General features: G+C 44.6%; 1 protein-coding gene across 1 annotated transcript; it reads right to left on the bottom strand.

Annotated features, from left to right (window-relative positions):
• Nucleotides 1-794: 794 nt before the first annotated feature.
• Nucleotides 795-24,545, bottom strand: LOC127652458 (stonustoxin subunit beta-like). Its single transcript, XM_052138618.1, has 5 exons — nucleotides 24,271-24,545; nucleotides 21,405-21,491; nucleotides 18,508-18,615; nucleotides 7,211-7,257; nucleotides 795-6,852 (listed from the first exon to the last, which is right to left on the bottom strand). Exons 2-5 carry the CDS (start codon nucleotides 21,461-21,463, stop codon nucleotides 6,368-6,370), a joined length of 699 nt encoding a protein of 232 aa, XP_051994578.1. The 5' UTR covers nucleotides 21,464-21,491; nucleotides 24,271-24,545; the 3' UTR covers nucleotides 795-6,367.
• Between the last annotated feature and the right edge of the window lie 698 nt (nucleotides 24,546-25,243).

The raw sequence follows: 25,243 nt of genomic DNA, 5'->3' as shown, positions 1-25,243 counted from the left end.
TGGTGACTGTGGGGATCGAACCAGCGACCTTCTGAGTACCAATGTATTATACAGTGCACTTATTACAGGGACAATCCCCCCGGAGCAACCTGGAGTTAAGTGTCTTGCTCAAGGACACAATGGTGGTGACTGTGGGGTGGTGACTGTGGGGATCGAACCAGCGACCTTCTGATTAACAGATTACCAGTTATGTGCTTTAGACCACTACACCACTCCAGGGTACATGTGATCTGCCATAAACACACCCTTCTTCTGAAGGGAAGATACAGGGAATATATCATGAGGAACAGTTTCCCCAAGATATCCTTATCCAACCAAAGAAGCCGCCCAGAAATGTGGCATTTGCAGAAAGAGGCAAAAATCCCACTTTAACACCGTGTCCTAACTACACACGCCGCGACACGCGATAAAAGGTATCTTTTCCATGTTAATCAGAGTTTTTGTCCTAACCAGACGCGACGGCGACACGCGAAGTTTCTAATTTAGAAACGGTTCCTATTTCTGCGACGTCGCAGCTGACAGATCCGCCCACACAGAGATCTCATTGGATTGAAGTTCTGCGTCTCATTAATATTTAATCATCAAACCTGGACGACGAGGAACTGATTGTCGAAGTTCAAAGGCATTCAATTCTCTACGATAAATCCCACAAATTCCACAAAGACATCAGGAAAAAGGATTCCGTCTGGAGAAGTATAGCTGAAGCATTGAATACACATGGTAAGTTAAGTTTAGACTTTCATCTACAGCGAATGAATGAATGAATGTAGCATTTAGCTATAGTAGGCTACTAATGACGCATCAACCTGTGTAAAACAAATTCGCTTTATTTTTCAATGAAGAGTGAATAGGCATGACGATTTGTGTCCCTGTATCCAGGGGTGTCATTCCAGACAATCTACTGAAATACAGGCAGGGTGGGGAGTCGCAATGACAATGACAGTAGTCCGAGCTGTGCACACAGAGAGACTCCGCCCACACGCTGTTCTGAATGGCTGTGATTTTTGATTGACGTGTGGCGTCTCACAGTCGTGTCGCGTCTAGTGTGGACAGACACACTTGCTGTCGCTGGAATTTTATCGCGTCGCGTGTAGTTAGGACACGGTGTTACAGTGTGCCATATGACATGCCCACACCAAAAGCAAAAAGGCAAAGGACTAGTGATCTAAAAGATGTACCAGAAGATGATCTAGAAGACGCTGTTGCTGGAGAGGTAAATGAGAAGATATAGAGTAGTGAAAATGGATAAAATGTGTGTCTTTGAGGATCTATTGAGAAACTATTTTTTTACTGTCGCAACAGTCCATCAACAAGCGGACATTGATTGACGAACTTCAAAATAACCAAAAATGACACCGCAAAAAAAGTGCAGTGACGCAGCCAAAGAAAATGATGTGACAGAAAGTGTTGCTGAAGAGGAAGAAGTTTTTCAGTTTAGGAAATGTTTCATGTTCTTTTGAGTGTATTTTGTTTTTACAGGTCACAACAGTCCGTCATCAAGCTGACATTTCCAAGTTAAAACATAAACACAAAAAACAACACCAACCAAGTGCAATGACAGCCAGTGTCAGAGATGTTCCAGAAGGAGGGGTTGCAGAAGAGGTGTTTAAGAACTGTGACAGTTATAATATATTTGACTGTGCACATGAACATTATTTAGAGACTGTTATTCTCGACCTCGCTGCCTCGTTTTCATTGTGGTCACAAATTAAATAAGGGTCTCCTCTGAATAAGGTCCAACAATATATTTACAGGTTGCAACACTGAGGGGATGTGAAGTGAATGAACAGGTTGTGACACATATAAAAGTTCTGCCTTAAATGTTCACAAGTGTTTTGATGCACGCAGACGTCCTGACTCAACGAGCACATGAGATGTTAAGTGGTGAAGTGCAGATTTTGATAATAAACTTAAGCTCACAGCCTCCACATACAGTAGATAAAGACATTAATAATTCCAACCCATTCATAGACTTATTTATTATCATTATTTATTATTATTATTATTATTATTATTATTATAAATTGATTTTAGATGCTGTTTTTCAGTTATGTGGAACAGATGCTTCATCACTACACCACCGGAGTCATTTTGTGGTTTGAAGGACATAAGTATAGTATGGAGACATGCATGTGTAATGTAGGCTACACCTTTAAAACATCAAACTATATATAAAAACATATAAAAGTGCAAATGTTTAATATTTTAATATTGAATAATGTAGATCATGCTGGTTTATTGCACTGTACAGGTTCATTTTGAAATCTTTGATGGATTCATGTCATTATTGAATATAAGAACCGCTGGATGTTAGTGGTAAGTGAAGGAGTTTCTTCATGTTCTTATCTATACATATAGGCCATGCCTGAATTTAGTACAACATAAACACTTTAGTGACAGTTCTGTGACACCAGTCACTATACTTTAAAATCCCACTTCAGTTCCACTCAAACACATGCAATTCAGATCAAAAACATTCAGGGTTGGACCAAATTTGGTTTTGATCTAATGATAGCAAAGGGCTGGATTAAGGTCCACCTGGTGCGACACCACCAACGAATGGTTGAGCTCGGTTGCTGTTCACGGCCCTGAATCGAGGTTTGCAACATTTTGCAGTATTTAACTCCACTACTTGCGTTACATTTGCAGTGACTTTTTTTTTTTCAATGTAGCAACTGTATTGGCGGGTGGAATTATCTTAAATGTTTAATAACTTTATGATGTTTAATATCACTTTGAACAGAACAAACATAAATTGCATATGTCCACATGAACTGAGCCAGTGTTGCATTCAATTCAGTCAGACTTAACAGGTGTCATGAAAAAATAAATAAATAAATCAGTTCCTACAAGACATGAGTGACAATAATGTGGTTATTTTTAAGAGACCTGAAGTGCTGGAAGTTTACGTCATTGCCATGGTAACCACATTCATTTCAGCTGATTTGCTGAAGACTAGAATGAAAATATCATCAAATCATCATGTGACTCATCAGAAACCCTGAGTAGTAAATTATTTGTAGAAAGAGTTTGGATTTGTGTTGATGTGAGATACAGTGAGTATATTTCACTCATCCAATTGTGTGTGTGTGTGTCTCTGATGTTCAATTTCACACAGACTCACTGAGGCATCAGAATAATGATTAAATCCAGCATAGAGGGGTCGAGTGAATTTGGTGTTGAATGTGTGTAAGTGTGTGAGTGTGTGTGTGTCAGAGACGCTGTAGAAGGACAGAGTGCCGGCCGGCCAGTCCAAATAAACTCCTACTCTCTTACAGTCGTCTGAAGGGGGACGTCAGTGCTGTTATCATTTCCCTCCCTTTTCTCCCCAATTTGGAATTCCCAATGTACGCCAAGTCCTCATGGTGGTGTAGTGACTCGCTTCAATCCGGGTGACGGAGGATGAATCTCAGTTGCCTCCACGTTTGAGACCGTCAATCCATGCATCTTATCACGTGACTTGTTGAGCGTGTTACAGAGGAGACATAGCACGTGTGGAGGCTTCACGCTATTCTCCGCTGCATCCATGCAGAACTCACCACACGTCCCACCGAGAGCGAGAACCACATTATAGTGACCACGATGAGGTTACCCCATGTGACTCTACTCTCCCTAGCAACCGGGCCAAGGAATGGTAAATGGTCTGCACTTATATAGCACCTTTTTAACCTTAGTGGTTACATGTGCAGTAATGTGGGCAAGGAATCTAACTGCCAACCCTGCGATTCTACCACCTGAGCCATAGCTGCCCCTTAGGAAGGATTGGGAAGCTTGACTGGAGTCACTCAGGACACCCCGGATTCAAACTCATGACTACAGGTTTGAAAGTCAGCGTCAATACTCGATGAGATACCCAGACACCCCAGTATTTGGATTCTTGAAGAAAAGATTGTTTTAAGATTCTTAAAGAGGGACAACTTGAAGACAGTAAATCATTTTGTGTAGTTTATTTTTGCAAGCCAGCTGACACACTCATGTCATTTTACAGATACACTCACCTAAAGGATTATTAGGAACACCTGTTCAATTTCTCATTAATGCAATTATCTAATCAACCAATCACATGGCAGTTGCTTCAATGCATTTAGGGGTGTGGTCCTGGTCAAGACAATCTCCTGAACTCCAAACTGAATGTCAGAATGGGAAAGAAAGGTGATTTAAGCAATTTTGAGCGTGGCATGTTTGTTGGTGCCAGACGGGCCGGTCTGAGTATTTCACAATCTGCTCAGTTACTGGGATTTTCATGCACAACCATTTCTAGGATTTACAAAGAATGGTGTGAAAAGGAAAAACATCCAGTATGCGGCAGTTCTGTGGGCGAAAATGCCTTGTTGATGCTAGAGGTCAGAGGTGAATGGGCCGACTGATTCAAGCTGATAGAAGAGCAACTTTGACTGAAATAACCACTCGTTACAACCGAGGTATGCAGCAAAGCATTTGTGATGCCACAACACGCACAACCTTGAGGCGGATAGGCTACAACAGCAGAAGACCCCACCGGGTACCACTCATCTCCACTACAAATAGGAAAAAGAGGCTACAATTTGCAAGAGCTCACCAAAATTGCACAGTTGAAGACTGGAAAAATGTTGCCTGGTCTGATGAGTCTCGATTTCTGTTGAGACATTCAGATGGTAGAGTCAGAATTTAGCGTAAACAGAATGAGAACATGGATCCATCATGCCTTGTTACCACTGTGCAGGCTGGTGGTGGTGGTGTAAGGGCGTGGGGGATGTTTTCTTGGCACACTTTAGGCCCCTTAGTGCCAATTGGGCATCGTTTAAATGCCACGGCCTACCTGAGCATTGTTTCTGACCATGTCCATCCCTTTATGGCCACCATGTACCCATCCTCTGATGGCTACTTCCAGCAGGATAATGCACCATGTCACAAAGCTTGAATCATTTCAAATTGGTTTCTTGAACATGACAATGAGTTTACTGTACTAAAATGGCCCCCACAGTCACCAGATCTCAACCCAATACAGCATCTTTGGGATGTGGTGGAATGGGAGCTTCATGCCCTGGATGTGCATCCCACAAATCTCCATCAACTGCAAGATGCTATCCTATCAATATGGGCCAACATTTCTAAAGAATGCTTTCAGCACCATGTTGAATCAATGCCACGTAGAATTAAGGCCGTTCTGAATGCGAAAGGGGGTCAAACACAGTATTAGTAAGGTGTTCCTAATAATCCTTTAGGTGAGTGTACATCAGTGATTAAAATAAATTAAAATTATATTTGTCTTTGAGACAGCACAAAAAAAAGAAAAGATGACTGAAACAGGGAAAATGTTTGCAATGCAGACAGTGTTTGTATTGTACTGTGAGAACTTAAACGATAATTTAAAATGTCACAGTTACTGTTGAATCCTCCTTTCCCTGAGGGAGGGAACGAGACGTTGTGTCGAATGAAGTGACAAGCGGTCTTCCTTGGGAGCCTCGCTTACCTAGAACTTGAGAAAAGGCCAATGAGAAATTGGCAGACATAATTTGCATGTCCCGGCCCCGAACATACAGGTATAAAGGGAAGCGGGCATGTGTCTGTCAGTCAGGTTTTTGCACCGAGAATAAGGTACGGCCGTTTACAGTGGTAGGTCTAGTGCCGGGGCAGAAGGGAAACAATGTCTCGTTCCCTCCCTCAGGGAACGGAGGTTACATTTACATATATGCATTTGGCAGACGCTTTTATCCAAAGCAACTTGCAGTGCACTTATTACAGGGACAATACCCCTGGAGCAACCTGGAGTTAAGTGCCCTGCCTTGGTGGTGGCTGTGGTGATCGAATCAGCATCCTTCTGATTAACAGTTATGAGCTTTAGCCCACTACGCTGCCACCACTCTGTACAACAGTAACCGTGACATTTCCCTTCTGTCACTCACTTGCACGTAACCCTCCCCAATGCCCAGAAAAGGTGTCATATACAGACCTTAGGTTTCCCAGCACCCCTGAGAGGGGAACAGGTGCTACATGACCAACATGGGAGCAACCCCTGCATCTGCGGCCTTTTCTCTCTCTATGTTTCTCGCATAGGGTGTGGAGGAGTTGGGGCTATCTTAACGCTATGAAATGTGTCGGGGAAGGAGATCTTTCCCGATCCTATTCTTTCAGGGGGAAAAGACCCTGTGGAGGCCACATCCTTCCCAGACTAGGGGGAGGTGATAAGTGGCTAATACACCACATGGGTTGTCAAGCCACACGTGGGAGTGGCACGGTGGTAGGTCCTGCCTGATGGAGGAGTTCTACAAATATGGCGGGAGATGTGGGTCTGCCGACATGGGGACCGTACCATGGAAAATACATCACAGGGAGTTGTCTCTAATGTTCAATTTCACACAGACTCACTGAGGCATCAGAATAATGATTAAATCCAGCATAGAGGGGTCGAGTAAATGTGCTGATGAATGTGTGTGAGTGTGTGTGTGTCAGAGACGCTGTAGAAGGACAGAGTGCCGGCCGGCCAGTCCAAATACACTCCTACTCTCTTACAGCCATCTGAAGGGGAAGGTATGAAAGTTCTGTTATCATTGTGACAGGCAACAAAGCTGTCATTTAAGCACCACAGATTCCAGGAGTTTACATTGAATCCAAAAGCACACTCATAACCCTTTCCTTTCCTGCTGATTTCTTTATATGACACTGCTATTTCAACACGTCCACTCCATTGAGTCTCCCAGTAACAGCGTCCAGTCAGACTCTCTCTACACAAAACCTGACGACACTTATCAAATCTCTCTGGATGATCAGGATATGACTGACGCTCTCTCACACGTGTCACCTTCCTGTTCCCCTCAGACAGAATGAGTTCAGGGTGTGCTGTGTTTGAATCCAGTGTGAGATCACAGACATCTGAACACAAGAAGAGAAAAAAACACCAAGAACACAACAATCACTAAACCTGTGTGTGTGTGTGTGTGTGTGTGTGTGAGTGTGTGTTTGAATCCAGTGTGAGATCACAGACATCTGAACACAAGAAGAGAAAAAAACACCAAGAACACAACAATCACTAAATCTGTGTGTGTGTGTGTGTGTGTGTGTGTGTGTGTGTGCGCGTGTGTTGTGAGTTTGTGTGAGAGTGTGTCTGTCTGTGAGAGAGTGTGTGTGAGAGAGTGAGATTGTGTGTGTTAGTGCATGTGAGAGTTGTGTGAGTGTTGTGTGTGAGTGAGATTGTGTGCGAGTGTGTGTGTGCGTGTGTGTGTAGACCTATATTTGCGTAGTCCTGCTGTAATCCTGAACTCTCCTCCATGATCCACACTATAAAAACACAAACACACAAATGATGACATCACATTCAGTCACTTTTAGTCTGTTTTTCTCTGTAAATCACAATTTATAGATGTATTTTATCACATCAAGTTTATCTGATGATATGTCTTCATTAAACTGATTTGGATATTAGCTTGTTGTCATTTTTAAATGTGCTCTAGAAATAAATTGACCTTGACCTTCTGGTTGTATTAAAACCATGTTAGTTCCCCTTCTGTCACTCTCTCCACGTTGTGTCGGAGAAGCGACACTAGGGGTCTCTCGAGTGCCGATATTCACCTCTGACCTATTGAAAAGGGCCAATGAGAGTTGGCAGTCAGTATTTGCATACCCCGCTCCCGGACATACGGGTATTTAAGCAGGGCAAATACGGAAGTTTAGTCAGAAAATTTCTTCGGAGCCGATGGTCTGTTTGCAGTCTGCTGCGAGAATACACACCCTGAACGTTCCGGTCTCTCTGACGATCTGCTTGCTGTTGGATTTGACGGCGCACAACAGCAGCTTTCTCCTACTTTGCACGGCGTGCATTGTTGCCCCTGAGCGCTTCGACAGCGCAGACACACACACACACACACACACACACTGTGTATTAAAAGAGTGATTTCCTTTAAAAGAGCAAATTTCTCTAAAAGAGCAAACACAGCGGTGTTGAACGTCCTTTTAAGGACGCGTCTTTTTCAAGATGCCCTTCCGCCCCTGTGTCGTTCCTGGATGCGGTAGAGTGCTCTCCGCTTCAGACGGCCACAGGCGCTGTCTCGTGTGTTTGGACCGCGATCACACCGAGGCGGCGTTTGTGGATGGTTCATGTTCTCACTGCGAGAACATGACCATGACCACGTTGCGGTCGCGGCTTGCTTTCAACAGAAAGCAAGCCACCCCAACTGCACCCCGCATTGCTCCTTCTTCCCACGGGATTGAGGACGATGTGGTTGGCGCTGGGGGCGATTGGGGGCGCAGCGGGTGCAGTTTCGCCGGGTAGCCCTCCGCGAACCTCCCGTTCCCCGACACGCTTGCTGGTCCCCGTCCATGCTCGCGGCGATAGCGGCTCACCTCACGGCCTGGCTGTCTATCCTCCCGAGCCCGAAGCAGATGAGCTCGCCGCTGCATCGGAGAGTGTGATGTCTGGTGCCGAGGACTCCCCTGGACTGCCGCCTTCGGGCCAGCATGCCCAAGCTGAGGCCGATGCTCAGATGTCTGACATGCTTTCCCGGGCCGCCGTGAGCGTGGGGTTGGATTGGAACCCTCCATCCTCCCCACAGCCTTCACGGTTGGATGATTGGTTCCTGGGGGCAGCGCGCCGTTCGCGGCCTCACATCCCCCCCCGGTCCCGTTTTTCCCGGAGGTGCATGACGAGCTGACGTCTATGTGGAGAGCCCCCGCTCTCCGCTCGTCTAGGTGCCACCCGCTCCACTCTCACCACCCTCGACGGCGGAGAGCGCCACAGATACGGGGCGATTCCCCAGGTCGATAGGGCAGTTGCGCACCATCTATGCCCCGGTAGCCCTACCTCCTGGCGTGGTCACCCCGTACTCCCATCCAAGCCCTGTAGGACAGCATCCTCGCTCAACGCGAAGGCCTACAGTGCGGCTGGAAAGCGCTCAGAAACATGCACAGGGGTGGACCTGATCCTGATGTGCTGCAGGAACTGCGCTCAGCGACCGACCTCGCCCTGAGAGCAACGAAGGCCACAGCGCAGGCACTCGGACAGGCGATGGCCACCCTAGTGGTCCAGGAACGCCATATCTGGCTCAATCTGGTCGAGATGCGTGAGGCCGACAAGAACCGCTTCCTGGACGCACCTGTCTCCCAGATTGGCCTTTTCGGCGACACCGTCGAGGACTTCGCCCAACAGTTCTCCGCGGTGAAGAAGCAGATGGAGGCCATCTCTCACATCATGCCCCGCCGCACACCTGCCGCTACGGGCCCTGCCCCATCTGCTTGCCGAGGGCGTCCCCCTGTGGCGAAGAAACCAGCTCCTGCTCCGCCTCAACCCGGGCCCAGCTCTCAGCCCCAGCGTCGAGCACCCCGCAGGCGGCGCATGCCCCCTGTCTCACGAACCCCCTCTAGGACCCGGAAGGCTTCCAAGCGTTACTGAGACAGCCGACCCAGAGCCGAAGACGTTAGCTCCGGAGGTGGTAAGACAGCTCCGTCCCCCGGTGGAGGGCCGGGTGGAGAATCCTTTGTTTTTTCATTTGCCACACATTTGCCCTGACGGGGGCTGTGGTACCCACATTCTCAATAAAAGAGCTATTTCCTTTGCCTCTGGGTCACCTGGCCCGCAAATGCCGTTCTCACGGCAATGTGCTTTCAGATTACGACGGTCCCGGTACACCAGACACGGCGATCCTGCCTTCCGCCTGCCCACGACTGTCCCCCGGCCGGCCGGTTCAGACGAGTCCAGAGGACGCCAACCGGGCGCGCGGAGCAAGGTAAGTGCTTTGAGTCTATTCTCAGCACCTCAGCCTCAGCCCGCAACGAAGCCGCCCGACGCTGCATTACCTGTTCCGCCCTGCTGCGAGGCCCCGCCGGGTACGTCCAAAATACTCGTCCCTTTGGTGCCCCTAGCGCAGAGCTGGGAAGCGTGGGAACCATTCTACTCGGTTATGCAATTCAGTTTGCCCGGCTCCCGCCCCCCTTCAGGGGCGTCCGCTTTTCCGCAGTACACGGTGAGCATGCCAGTTCCCTGCGCACGGAAATCGCGACCCTCTTAGTCAAGGGCGTGGTAGAGCCCGTCCCTCCAACCGAAATGAGGAAGGGTTTCTACAGCCCTTACTTCATTGTACCCAAGAAAGGCGGCGGCTTACGATCAATCCTGGACCTGCGAGTTTTCAATCGGGCCTTGTTAAAACTCCCGTTCAAAATGCTCATGCAGAGAAATATTCTGGCTGGTGTTCAGCATCTAGATTGGTTCGCAGCGGTAGACCTGAAGGACGCGTACTTCCATGTCTCAATTCTGCCACGACACCGACCCTTCTTACGGTTCGCGTTCGACGGCCAGGCATTTCAGTACAAAGTCCTCCCCTTCGGCCTGTCTCTGTCCCCTCGCGTCTTCACGAAGGTCGCAGAGGCAGCCCTTGCCCCGCTACGAGTAGCCGGCATCCGCACTACCTCGACGACTGGCTCATCCTAGCACACTCTCGAGAGTTACTATGCACACACAGAGACCAGGTGCTTCGGTACCTCAGCCGCTTGGGGCTTCAGGTCAACTGGGAAAAGAGCAAGCTCACTCCGGTTCAGAGCATCTCTTTTCTCGGGTTGGAGTTAGACTCAGTCTCAATGACAGCACGTCTCACGAGCGAGCATGCTCAGTCGGTGCTGGACTGCCTCGCTTCCTTCAAGCCAGGCACAGTGGTCCCTCTAAAACGTTTCCAGAGGCTCCTGGGGCATATGGCGTCCTCCGCAGCTGGGGTTGATGCATATGAGACCACTCCAGCACTGGCTCCAGACTCGAGTCCCGAGACAAGCATGGCACCACGGCACTCATCGGGTAAGGATCACCCCGGCCTGCCTCAAAACACTCCGACCCTGGACAGATCTCTGCTTTTTACGGGCAGGAGTGCCCCTGCAGCAGGTGTCCCGACGCGTTCTGGTCACAACCGACACCTCCCGGTCTGGGTGGGGTGCCGTGTGCAGCGGGCACGCAGCAGCGGGCCTTTGGAAAGGGGCCCAGCTGCGTTGGCACATCAACTGCCTGGAGTTGCTGACCGTCCTTCTTGCTCTCAGGAAGTTCCTCCCGTTAGTTCGGGGAAAACATGTCCTCGTGAGATCGGACAGCACCACAGTGGTGGCGTACATAAATCGCCAAGGCGGCGTACGCTCCCACCACATACCGGCGACCGTTGTGAATACAATCAACCAAGCCAGAGCCCCCTCTACCAGGCACCTTTACGCCCTAAAGTGGCACTTGTTCGCAGATTGGTGTTCTTCCCGAACTGAAGACCCGCAGAGATGCTGCGATCAAGTCAGTGCTCCTGTTCCTACAGGAGAGGCTGGACAGGAGGCTGTCCCCGTCCACCCTCAAGGTGTATGATGCCGCCATTGCCGCCCACCACGATCCTGTAGACGGCAAGTCTTTGGGTAAGCACGACCTGATCCTCAGGTTCCTGAGAGGCACCCGGAGGTTGAATCCCTCCCGGCCAGGCCTAGTTCCCTCCTGGGATCTCTCGGTAGTCTTGGCAGGACTCCAGAGACCTCCCTTCGAGCCGCTTGAATCAATTGGACTCTGGGCCCTCTCTCAAGACGGCCCTGCTGATCGCGCTCGCCTCTATCAAGAGGGTCGGGGACCTGCACGCGTTCTCCGTCAGCGACACTTGCCTGGAGTTCGGTCCGGCAGATACGTCTGTGATCCTAAGACCGCGACCGGGCTATGTGCCCAAGGTTCCTACCACACCCTTCTGAGATCAGGTAGTGAACCTGCAAGCGCTGTCCCAGGAGGAGGCAGACCCAGCCCTTTCGTTGCTATGTCCAGTGCGCGCCCTGCGCATTTACCTGGACCGCACACAGAGCACCAGACGCTCTGAGCAGCTCTTTGTCTGCTTTGGGGGATGGCAGAAAGGGAATGCCGTCTCCAAACAGAGGCTCGACGCCATCACACTGGCTTATCACACCCAGGCCGTGCCCCTACCCTTGCGGGTCCGAGCTCACTCAACAAGGGGTGTTGCGTCCTCGTGGGCACTGGCCAAGGGCACCTCCCTAGCAGACATCTGTAGAGCCGCGGGTTGGGCAACACCCAACACCTTCGCGAGGTTTTACAACCTCAGCGTTGAGTCGGTTGCGTTTCGTGTTTTGTCAGGTCCGAGCCCGTAGAACTCGGTAACACGTAGACCGACCGGCCGGGTGGATCGCTTGAGCCCAGCGCCCTTTTCCTGACGTCAAGGTAAAGTAGTGCGCCTTCTTCCCAGGGCGCCCCACTCCGAGTCGGGCCCCTGGTCGATTCCTCCCCAGCCCTCCGGGTCCGCGGTTCAGCGGAGGAACTCGCCGACCCAAGCAACTGCGGGTACCCTAATGGCTACCCTGTACTGGTATAGGTGCTCTGTAGGTAAGGCCTCCTGCTTGGACTCCCCCTGTGTGTAATTCCACGGTTCTGTCCCCTTACGAGCGGACCCCCGTGCCTCCCTTAGGCAGTTACAGCTGCCCCGGTCGCCGTGCTCTAGCAACTCCCCCCTTTCAAGGCTGGATCTACCACCACACCACACCATACTTTCCACACGAGCCCTAAGACGGCCGTGTGACGTGTCTACCACTTTTCCTCCCCAAGAAAAAGGGCAGGTGTGGTCTCCGCAGGGTCTGGGTAAGACCCCCTTCCCTATATGGGGGAGCAGAGAAGGGGAACGTTTTGTTACGTATGTAACCTCCGTTCCCCGAGGGAGGGAACGACACGTTGTGTCTTTCCTCCGCCATGTCGCTGAACCGAGCCACTGTTGTGGCCGGACCATTTCCGGCTCCTCAGAAAAATCCTGACTAAACTTCCGTATTTGCCCCGCTTAAATACCCGTATGCGGGGGCGGGGTATGCAAATACTGACTGCCAACTCTCATTGGCCCTTTTCAATAGGTCAGAGGTGAATATCGGCGCTCAAGAGAGACCCCTAGTGTCGCTTCTCCGACACAACGTGTCGTTCCCTCCCTCGGGGAACGGAGGTTACATATGTAACCAAACGTTCTTGCATGAACATGAAATTACGATCGCAAGCGTGAGGACGTGTGAACAAGCTTCTCTCGTGAACACACATACGACAGCTAAACTTTTACTGAATAAGGACTTAAATAACCAAATATTCAGCAGCTACCTCATGCGCTTTGGCCGGTTGGAAGGATTGTTCAAGTTTCAGTGAAGGACAAAACTTACCTAAGGCCAGTGACCAAAATCATCAGCCTACCTCCTCTGCCTGAGTGACGTACCGATAACACACCACTTAGTAAGACCTTTTTTTTTATTGTTCAAATTCACATTGTGAATTTGGGGGCAGCTGTGAAAAAGGCCACCCTTCAGAAATTGACTCTTCCAAACTCCCCCGCCTCTGTTCGTGATTTGGACTGTTCCAAAACTTTCCTGGGAGTTGGAAACAAGATATTGTGGAGAAAGATGGGCTTGTTAATAGTGAATAATAGTTAAATTAGTCAGAAGTGTTGCCAGCTAAGGAATTTGTGGATTATATGTGTGCGTTCAACTAATTGGAAGTACATTTGCATATTTTGTTGCATAATACATTTATGAGAGAGAGTAAAGATTGCTATAGCGGCATTCTGTCTAAATGTTTACATTGATAATTATGTTTGCACATTATCCTATCACCTAAATGTCATATAATCCTCCCATGTTATTTATCTGTACATTATTTAATGTTGTCACGATTCCTCGTTATCTGCTCAGTGTTTCTCCCGTCACCTGTCCCGAACTACACTTCCCATAATCCCCTGCCCTCATTACTGCCAGTGTCATTGTTCTCACCTGTGTTCAATTTAATCATCATCATCCCTGTGTATTTAAGCCCTGTTGTTTGTTCTTTCGTTGTCGGTCGTCAAATGATTGTAATGGTTGTCCTTGCTCTCCGTGGATGTTTCTCCTGCCTGTGTTCTCCTTGGATGTTTTTCGTGTTTATGTTTTGTTATCCCCTCGTGGATGTTTTGTTTGTTCCCTGTATTGTTTAGTTATTCTGAGTTATCCTGTACACCGCTTGTTTCACTCATTAAAGAAGCTGCATTTAGATCCCCACCCCTCGTCTGATTCATAACAAATGTTATATTTACATTTACATTTATGCATTTGGCAGACGCTTTTATCCAAAGCGACTTACAGTGCATTACAGGGACAATCCCCCTGGAGCAACCTGGAGTTAAATGCCTTAACTCCATAAAACTGACACATGTAATGACACCTGACCTCACTGGTGTACGCTCATGATGTGTGTGCGTTACACAGTGATTGTAAACAAATGTACATATCACATGTATATATGCATGACAGTGACATACAGTGAGGAAAATAAGTATTTGAACACCCTGCTATTTTGCAAGTTCTCCCACTTAGAAATCATGGAGGGGTCTGAAATTGTCATCGTAGGTGCATGTCCACTGTGAGAGACATAATCTAAAAAAAAAATCCAGAAATCACAATGTATGATTCTTTAACTATTTATTTGTATGATACAGCTGCAAATAAGTATTTGAACACCTGTCTATCAGCTAGAATTCTGACCCTCAAAGACCTGTTAGTCTGCCTTTAAAATGTCCACCTCCACTCCATTTATTATCCTAAATTACATGCACCTGTTTGAGGTCGATAGCTGCATAAAGACACCTGTCCACCCCATACAATCAGTAACAATCCAACTACTAACATGGCCAAGACCAAAGAGCTGTCCAAAGACACTAGAGACAAAATTGTACACCTCCACAAGGCTGGAAAGGGCTACGGGGAAATTGCCAAGCAGCTTGGTGAAAAAAGGTCCACTGTTGGAGCAATCATTAGAAAATGGAAGAAGCTAAACATGACTGTCAATCTCCCTCGGACTGGGGCTCCGTGCAAGATCTCACCTCGTGGGGTCTCAATGATCCTAAGAAAGGTGAGAAATCAGCCCAGAACTACACGGGAGGAGCTGGTCAATGACCTGAAAAGAGCTGGGACCACCGTTTCCAAGGTTACTGTTGGTAATACACTAAGACGTCATGGTTTGAAATCATGCATGGCACGGAAGGTTCCCCTGCTTAAACCAGCACATGTCAAGGCCCGTCTAAAGTTTGCCAATGACCATTTGGATGATCCAGAGGAGTCATGGGAGAAAGTCATGTGGTCAGATGAGACCTTTTGGTCATAATTCCACTAACTGTGTTTGGAGGAAGAAGAATGATGAGTACCATCCCAAGAACACCATCCCTACTGTGAAGCATGGGGGTGGTAGCATCATGCTTTGGGGGTGTTTTTCTGCACATGGGACAGGGCTGACTGCACTGTATTAAGGAGAGGATGACCCGGGGCCATGTATTGCGAGATTTTGGGGAACAACCTCCTTCCCTCAGTTAGAGCATTGAAGATGGGTCGAGGCTGGGGCTTCCAACATGACAATGACCCGAAGCACACAGCCAGGATAACCAAGGAGTGGCTCTGTAAGAAGCATATCAAGGTTCTGACGTGGCCTAGCCAGTCTCCAGACCTAAACCCAATAGAGAATCTTTGGAGGGAGCTCAAACTCCGTGTTTCTCAGCGACAGCCCAGAAACCTGACTGATCTAGAGAAGATCTGTGTGGAGGAGTGGGCCAAAATCCCTCCTGCAGTGTGTGCAAACCTGGTGAAAAACTACAGGAAACGTTTAATTGCAAACAAAGGCTACTGTACCAAATATTAACATTGATTTTCTCAGGTGTTCAAATACTTATTTGCAGCTGTATCATACAAATAAATAGTTAAAGAATCATACATTGTGATTTCTGGATTTTTTTTTTAGATTATGTCTCTCACAGTGGACATGCACCTACGATGACAATTTCAGACCCCTCCATGATTTCTAAGTGGGAGAACTTGCAAAATAGCAGGGTGTTCAAATACTTATTTTCCTCACTGTATAATCAGTATTGATCCATTTGATAACATTTCTTTTAACTGATGTGTTGTTTTTTTACACTGGATTCTTTCTAATCGCCCCTCAGACTGTGATGTACACGTTCATACTGTCAGTCAACATGAGTCCTCACCTCACATCAGCACAAGGAGCTCCTGAACTGCCTTGCTCAAGGACACAATGGTGGTGGCTGTGGGGCTCGAACCAGCATCCTTCTGATCACAAGATCAGATTACCAGTTATGTGCTTAGACCACTACACCACCACCAATCCGTACAGGTTATATCTGCATTATAACGCGTAGACTTAAAACGTGTCCCATGCGCTGTTAACACTATGTGCGCTAGGCATGTAGTGTGGTAGCATAATAATTTGTATAAATAATATTTGCTTTATGACTAGTTCTCTAATGCCTTTTACCCTGCTGCTTATATTTACAACCAGTATTTAAGTACTGCTTTATAGGTCTAGTACTGTTTATACATCTGTGATTTGTACATTTATGTTTATTTATATTTTGTATATTCTTTTTATGTTTACATAACCACACACAATAAATCATCTACAAGTACACCCTGGTGTTCTAACCGGACATCCTGTAACCGTTCAATTACTCCGAACCAGAGTTAGATTTAAAGGTAGTGAGAGATTTGAGAAAAATATCTTCATGCAGTCAAGAAAAACGTATTAACAAATCACAAACGCATCTGATTTTAATTCATTTTTATCCTCACAGTAATATGTATTTTGTCATTTTGATTAGATAATCATCAAGTGATCTGTGTGTGTGTGTGTGCGCGACGAGTTTCTTTGAGAATTTAAAGGATATAACGCATAAGAAGTTCACTAGTTTGCCCTTGTTTCACATTAAAGACCCGTCACCAGAAGTTAAGTGATCAGCCACTTGAAGACGTGCGACAGCTCTGTGAATCACAAAAAGCGGTTTAATAAGTAAATATACAGTATGCGTAGCGCGTTATTGAATGGAGCTGCACTGTTTACACACACACCCACGGCTATTTTAGCCTTATATTGCGCAATATTTGAGCTCTACTCACGAAAAACATCTCAGATGTAGATGCTCAATAGTTCAGTTCACTTATAATATGCATTTAGAACGGCACCGGAAGAGCATTTGACCAGAATTTAAATAAGAAGTTAATTAAACTACTGTGAACTAGCCCACAAACATACACATACAGGACGTCCTGGAGAGATCAGAATGTCAAACTAAAAGCGTGAGGGTTTAAAAAGTGCACTGTTGTATTTATTTTTTAATTGTATTTATTTATATTGTATTTATTTATTTATGTTGTATATTATTATTATTATTATTATTATTGTCATCATTAGTATTTTTTTTAATTTATAACTATATTTAAATTGAATGGGTTCCAAAAAATAACTGTGTGAATGAAAAGTGGAAGTCCAGAGTCCAGTCCAGATGTAAGTTGAAACATTTTTGGGAAAAAGAAAGAAAAATCTAAATTAATACACTGGTTTCTATTGATGACTTATACTGGAATTCCTGTTAATGTTGCTGCTACATTATCCAGTATACTAGTTAATAATAAAATGTTTCTTAATAATCTATACATTTATATTGATATATAAATATTATATATTGTGTTAGAGGTTTGTGTTTCTTTACTTATGTGGCAGTGGGGGCGTGGTCAAGTGCCCGTCCGGGGGAGAAAGTGGTAAGGGCGCTTGCACCTGAGCTAAATTATGTCTAACACCTGTCTCTAATTTCAGTGAGCACAGGGAGAGCGGCATAAAAACGGTGACAGAATCTCCAGTCAGCAGAGAGAGACAGACTACAGTGTCTGTGTTTAAGAAGCTAAATTTGTTCTAAAGTGCTTGTGAAGCCAAAGTTTTGTTGAGGTGTCTATGAAGCTAAGTTGTGAACCAAAGGCAGAAAATAAAGCGCCTTACCTGTCTCACTGTTCCCGTCTTTGAATTTTGTTACAACATATTAAAGAGTACTCCCAATTATTTCCACATAATAATGTAAAGATATTCTAAACTGATTATGCAAAAAAAACAACACTGGTATCGGATCAGGATCGGCTTTGCCTGATACTGAGATTTTCGGTATCAGAATTATCTGGTATCGGTGCATCTCTACTTTAAATGTTATTTTTACATTCAGTATCAATTTTAAAAACTAACGGCCGATTAATTGATTATCGGCTTATCTTCCCAACTTAGTTATCGGTATCGGCAAAATCCTCTATCGGTCAACCTCTAGTTCACATGTCCTTCAAAATATCTTTATTTGAGTTGTGCAGAAGAAAGAAAGTCATGCGAGTTTGAGATGGCATGAGGGGGAGTAAATCATGAGAGAATGATCATTTTTGGGGAGAACTATTCCTTTAACACAATCCTTCATGAATTTCAAGTGTTATTGCTTTTGACTCATGTTATGTTATAAAACTGACACATGTAATGACACCTGACCTCACTGGTGTACGCTCATGATGTGTGTGCGTTACACAGTGATTGTAAACAAATGTACATATCACATGTATATATGCATGACAGTGACATATAATCAGTATTGATCCATTTGATAACATTTCTTTTAACTGATGTGTTGTTTTTTACACTGGATTCTTTCTAATCGCCCCTCAGACTGTGATGTACACGTTCATACTGTCAGTCAACATGAGAGTCCTCACCTCACATCAGCACAAGGAGCTCCTGAACTGAATTCAGGTGGAGGATCCATTGACCGGTCACTCTTCATGGACACACAGCTGGATTCAGGAGATTCTCCATGAATGACACTAAAACACAACAACAATTAAACACTGTTTTAAAACTACAAACTCACAAACACTCTTTTCCTCTCATCAGTTTCTCAGCTTTACTTTTTTCAATATTTCTCTCTCTTCTCCAAAAGAGGTCAAATCTTCTTTTTCAGTCACAGGTCACTTAGAGAAATGGACTACTGAGAATATTTGTATTTAGGTCAAGAGAAAGCAGCACACTGGAGATTACTGTGCACACAGTCCTAACATGAGACTTCTGAAATACACCAGCTGAACATTGATGATTCTCACACACATTGTACATTTATGGAAGACAATAAAAACAATAATGACACAAATATATTCATGTATTCATTTTAAAAGGCAGATTGTCATGGTTACACACAGTATCTGTTTGGTATTGTTTAATGCACAGTCCTAGTTCAACATTCAGGACTTTCACTTCTGCTTATTTAAAGAAGATTGTGGCAGGACGGCCTGAGGGATAAAGGCCGACCGGAGAAAGGGGGGGGGGTGTATGTCATGCCCGGGGCTCTCCGACCTGAGAGGACGAGGGAGGAATGTGGCAGGGTGGGGGGCTGTGCCGGGTCATGATGCTAAACACCTGGTCCCTAATCAGGCTAATTAAGCCCTTGAGAGGGATAAAGGCCAACTGGAGATGGCAGTTCGAAAGAGAGATTTAAGGGCAGCTGTGTGTGTTTGTGTCTTTTTGGTTCAGTTTATTATTAAAATATTATTTATATTGTCAAGCCAGTTCTCGCCTCCTTCCATTAATCGCTTTACACTGGTGCTGAAAACCTGGGAAGGAGGAGGGATGTGCCATAGTAGAGCCCTCGTCACTACCATCCACCCTAATGGAACAGCTGCGGCCATTTGCCGGGGGACGGAGGAGCCTGGTTGCCAGAGAGCGGATGTACAGCCGCCGACCACGAGGGGAGAAAGGGCTCCTAGCCGACTGCCTGGAGCAGTCAGGGCCGCTGTCAGGAGTGGGGGGAGAACCCTTCTGTTCCCCAAGAATGCGGCGTGGCGTTCCATCTGCCAGGGACCGGAGGACTGCTTCCGATCTGCCCGGAAAAGCACGGCTGATGTCCATTAGAGGGTGGAGGAGTGGCCGAAGACCAAGCTACGGTGTATCGGAGAACCAGAGAGTAAGCGTTTTTTCTCTCTCTCTCTCTCTCTCTCTCCGCTGCCGCTCCACTTTGGCTTTTTTTTCTATTAAATTTTACTGTGTGTTTTTTGGGGGGTACTCTGTGTTTTTTATTATTATTGTTGCCCTCCCCCATCCCCTCCCAGATTCAGGAAGGCGGGGATGACCTGCCGGCAGCTTGGACCGGAAAAGGGTGTGGGGGGGATGCATGCCATGCCTGGGGCTCCCCAACCTGAGAGAACGAGGGAGGAATATGGCAGGGTGGAGGGCAGGGCTGGGTTGTGATGCTATGTAAGGCTAGGTGCCAACCCAGCACATGCCCACATGGAACAACAAGACTTCCGGTAAAAACAACACTCAAACTCTCTCACAAATTAGACCTACACCTGAGAAAACAAAAGACATCACTGTGTGAAAAACCCAGATTATCAAACATTGTCCACCGGAGACATCCTGCCATCCACATTCTGCCCCACAAACTCCAGCTGTTGCCAGGTATGTTCTTTGACTTGTTTCTTATTTTTAGGAATGTTTATTTATTCTGATCTTTTGTGAAATTGGCTTTGAATATCTGTAACTTATGTTTTAAATCCTACCTGGCAAATAAATTGTTATTAACTGATTTATTCTGTATTCCTCCAAAATCATTTCATTACTGGAGCTTTAATATAGGAGAAACCGCCCTGGATATAGCAGTGCAAGAGAAAGCCATTTAAAGAATTTCAGTTAGAATATTGCAGCGTTAAATAGAGTAAACCACTCAGGAGAACCAGGTAGGACTGCCACTTAGGAGTGCAGTAGGAGAAAGTCATTTAAAGACTCTGTTTGAATTACAGATCAAAAGGACAATAAATAGAAGAGGATTTAGAGTAATCAAAAACCTACAAATGTTATATTAAAAGAACGATCAGAAAATAATTAGAGCTTTAATCTAAATTAGAGGTCAATTTAAATTGGAGTCAGATTAATATAAAATTGGAGTCAGATCAAATTAATAATGGAATGAATTTGTAAAGTGGAAATTATCAATAATTGCTTTACTTCAGCGCTCAGCAAGACAGAACAACGCAGAGACCATCAAAGGGCAATCTATTCTATTCAAATGGATCCACTCTGGACTGATTGGTTTATGAGTTTGCCCTTCTTTTGCCTGCCAATTTACAGTGTGACAGCGAGAGAGAGATTTAAGGGCAGCTGCCCGACACCTGTGTGTGTTTGGGCATTTTTGGTTCAGTTTATTATTAAACTATTATTTATATTGTCAAGCCGGGTCTCGGCTCCTCCTTTCCATTGATCCCTTTACAAAAGATATATTTGAGCACATGACATCACACAGCAGATCTGATCTGAATGCACCAAAACTTTCAGCTATGACTGAAGAGGGTCTAATTTACATGGCAGTTATTAAAATGTCCAGAGAAACACATTTGAGTTTCATCTTCTACATTCAACTGACTGTACAAGTTTTCCAGTTCTGTCTGTGACTGAATCAAACCGTCTCACTGTCATCTTACTGTAGATCTCACTTTACCCTAAAGCTGTTTTCACATGTTTCTACTTGAGATAATCCAGTCAGAGTGTTTTTATACTGTAGTGTTGTGCAGCATATCAGAAATATCTATCAGTGTATTTTATTAAACCATTGAAATCCTCTGACCTCTTGACCTCCCCTGTGTCTGTCTGTCCACTGAGATCCTTTGTGGAGTGAGATCCCATGACATCATCTGAACAGTCCACTGAACACCTGTCAACAAACGGGACATCATCTATATTCAGGCCAATCAAATCAGTAACATTTCAGTGCCAAAGAAACACATACTGACAATTCAGATAAAAGAGCAAAAGTCTCAGTCTCTGTTTGTTCTGCTGTGATTAATACTTACATATCTGTTAGATGTCTTATTCCCAGCGGGCACCTTGATATCAATTTGACGTCAAATATTAGTCAAGACTTGATCAAGATGCTGTATAACATAATTTTTCATTCAGTTTGATCGGCAATTTTATCCAGTGGTAATTGGGTGAAAATAGGAAGTTAATCCCACAATGAAACTTGTTTCATGTATATGTAGGCCAATATGTTTGACGTTCAATTTACATCAAATCAATGTGTGATTTTAGACATCAAATTGACATCAATGATAAAAATTTATGGCAAAATATTAATTTGTCGTCATCTTGATTATCTTTAAATAGCATTTTAGAGGCTTGCCGATGATGGTCAAGTTTTTTTCCAGAAAAACAAATAAATAAAAATAAATGCTTCAGGTTTTACCATCTTCCACAAGCCACAACATTCCTACAAATAAATGCTTTGTAACATAAAACATTTTGACTTTCAATAGACAATATTGACACATGTTAACTGTCTTAAGATCAGCTCAGTTTTCAATTTGAAGCAGTAAATTCAACACGGCAGGGAATTTCCCGGCATATCCTCTCTGGAAGTCCTCTCAGGCAAACGGAAGATGACGATACATTTATTATTCACGCCCAGTAACCCCTTAACCAATCCTATATGCCTTTAGCTTATATTGTCATGAGTATCTTGGCAGTTTTTAAGAAATAAAATTGGTGATTGGACGGCGAAGATATTGAGACTAATTGTTCCCAAATTTGAACGCTCCGGCTGGAAAGGGTTCATTATTGTAAAATATACCGTAGGACTAATTTTTCACAGTGATATTTCATGTCTGAAAAACAAAAACAGGCACCCCTACAGATTTTTTAAATATTCTCATTTCCTTTCTGCATTTCAACAGATCTAGACGCAATGCCCATTCAACGAGACTATGCTGTTTATAACCACACCTGTAGATGGCGCTAGTGACAAGTTCAAGTCGAAGCCACAAGAATTTAAAACAAACCAAATACAGAAAAAAAAACTTTCACATTAACGTGAACTCGTGTCCAGTTTACTATTTATCAGGTGAGTAAATGTGTTGATATGTCATGAAATGTAAAACACAAGTTAAACTTAGAGGAACACATGAAACATGCTTTGTGCAAACTTACTATTTTTAGTACTTTTTGAATTTCCCACCAGTGAAAGCTAATGTAGCCTATATGAAAGTTCAAGCTAGCTGTGGAGAACAGAGGAATTTAGATGTCGCTTGATTATGATAAGTATTGTTAAGCTATGGTTTTGAAATGTCAAAGGGGATAATGTTCATTTTACTGTTTGCGTTCAAACTCATAAGAAGGTGCGTTAACTTCTCAAATGGCTGCTCCCATTATTTACATGTGCTCTACTCACGATCAAGCGAAATAGCGTCGGAAACTCTCCGTTTTAGACTATTTCCTCAGTTTCAAGCAATGTAAATCACGCGGCCTCTGGGATTCGATCCTGTATGCATATAATTACTTGGTGGATTGCTGTTAGTAAGTGATGGTTGCTGAAAATCTTGTAATTTATGCTGTACTTTATAATGTCTTAAATGAGTGATGTTGCTCATTCTTCATTCAGGTGCTGTACAGCAGGTAAAACCACCATCATCAGAGGCTGATATAAATAAACACATGAAGAACTACCTCCGGTCTGCTCCCGACAGATATGGGGGCATGGGACGCCAAAAGGGCCGGACGGCGATTGATCTGTTCAGATTCAGAATAGTTAATCCATCCACAGCACAAAGCTGAATTTTAAAAACAGGGTTTTTTTTCTTCATATTAACGATATGGGGTGCCAACTTCACAGAGTTGTATTTTTGAATTTGAAGCTTGTTGAATAAAACTTTTCTTACATTTTATTACTTTTGTGTCGTTTTTTTTTAAATCTAGAATAGGACATCAGTGTGTGGATGTCAAGTTTTGACATCAGTTTGATTTGCATATTTTCAACATCAATTGCCCATCTGCGCGCGCGTGTTCAGATCTTTTTTTGTTATTTCTGCTCGCGACTTGTTAATTTGTGTGCACAATCATATTTTATTTTTGCTTTAAAGCTTTTGGATTTGCAAGTTCTGCAGGTTTACATTTTACTTGCGAACTGTGACATGACGCTCACACTTGCGCGCTGTGTTTATGCGCTTGCGCTGTTTTGTCCAACATTTAACGCTATACATTCTTCCACAGAGTGGTAAAACAATAAAAAAGCAATTTTGTCTGGATAGACGATGAAGTTGCTTTATTACTACTATTACTCTGCTGGAGAAGCGTCAATAAACTCAACCTTGAGCAGCCCAAACACGGTCCAGTAGTCCGCCATTCTAGTTTTTTATGTCTCGCGCGTTGTTTTGAAGCACTCGCACGCATGCCTATCTACTTGTTTTTATCTTTTGGTTCTCTCTCTCTCTTTATTTTAGAAACAAGCTAGGAGTATACATAGTACACAATAATTCAGATATGCACAAGAGTGCAAAGACATTATATTCACTACACAGTGCATTGGTTCTCAGAGCTTTGGAGGTACAAATAATATTTCAAGTCTTTACAGTGTAAAAGGGTTTTACAGACAGAAATGAACACTTGTGTATAAAAAAGCTGAGCAAGAAAAATAAGCAGACTTATCAGAAAATACTCACCTTTTAAGTTATCAAAACTGTAGAAACCAAAAACGTCTTTATAAGAAAGAAAAACTAGTTAAAATAAAGGAGCGTACAAACAAACAATTTTCTCAAATGATACAGCGTGGACACATTCCCAAAACAGGTGAGGGCAGATTCATCCGCAGCCTTACACAAGGAGCAAAGTACATCTTTATCAGGAAACATGTTTCTTAAACATTGACTGAGTAAAAACGGTGTAACAGTTTAAAGGACACCTCCTAAACCTTGTTAATAATTAAATATTTGTGAGGTAAAGATCATACGTTCTTCCAGGGAATGTCTTCATAATACCTCCAATAAGAAAATAATGAGGGGACAGTACATATATCTTTCTGAAAACGTTTTCTAATCTTTCTATTTTTGAGAGTCGGATTGGACAAAAAACAAATATTACCTCCTGAGGTTTCACATGGAAGCGTTAAAGAAGTACAAGGGGGCAAAGGTCCACTTGAGCCTGTTAATAATTATATACCACCTCAAGGAATAACTAGAGTGAAATGATTGACCGGAATACAGTACTTTACCAGAAACTCAGAACAAGAAAGCAGAAGACCTTTTATATTTATAAGTTGAGAAACCAAACTAACATTATTACCGTTGTTACTATAATGGTGTACCGTTATATCTGGACGACACAACGTACAGACAACCACTTTCTAGAAATGACATCCAAGTAACGGTATAGAAAGTTCGAAGGTCAAACGAATGTCACAACTTTACCACAGTCGGACCCACGCGCACCTGAAATGGAAATGACGTCACTTGAGCGCCAGCAGTCTGGTGTATACGCGATCAGCTGAATGTTTATCAAATTAAATTCGTCATAAAATAACATTTTGAGTGTTTCCAGTTCACAGACGGAGCTGTAAGAAAGACGTCTGCATAAACGGGTTGTTTATGTTGCCAAAATAATAATAATAACTGTGAAATAATTAATGCTTCTCAACAA

This window comes from Xyrauchen texanus, chromosome 12, assembly GCF_025860055.1.
Source record: "Xyrauchen texanus isolate HMW12.3.18 chromosome 12, RBS_HiC_50CHRs, whole genome shotgun sequence".
Classification (NCBI taxonomy): domain Eukaryota; kingdom Metazoa; phylum Chordata; class Actinopteri; order Cypriniformes; family Catostomidae; genus Xyrauchen; species Xyrauchen texanus.
The sequence above is the reverse complement of the archived record's forward strand: the minus strand, read 5'-3'. Positions and strand labels throughout refer to the sequence as shown.

Bases quoted from the DNA above. Each gene is read 5' to 3' on its own strand.
- LOC127652458 (XM_052138618.1), bottom strand. From the start codon at position 21,463: ATGGGATCTCACTCCACAAAGGATCTCAGTGGACAGACAGACACAGGG. The intron at 18,616-21,404 runs GTCAGAGGATTT...GTTGTGTTTTAG, and splicing joins GACACAGGGGAGGTCAAGAG to TGTCATTCATGGAGAATCTC. The intron at 6,853-7,210 runs ATAGGTCTACAC...TCTTGTGTTCAG, and splicing joins TACAGCAGGACTACGCAAAT to ATGTCTGTGATCTCACACTG.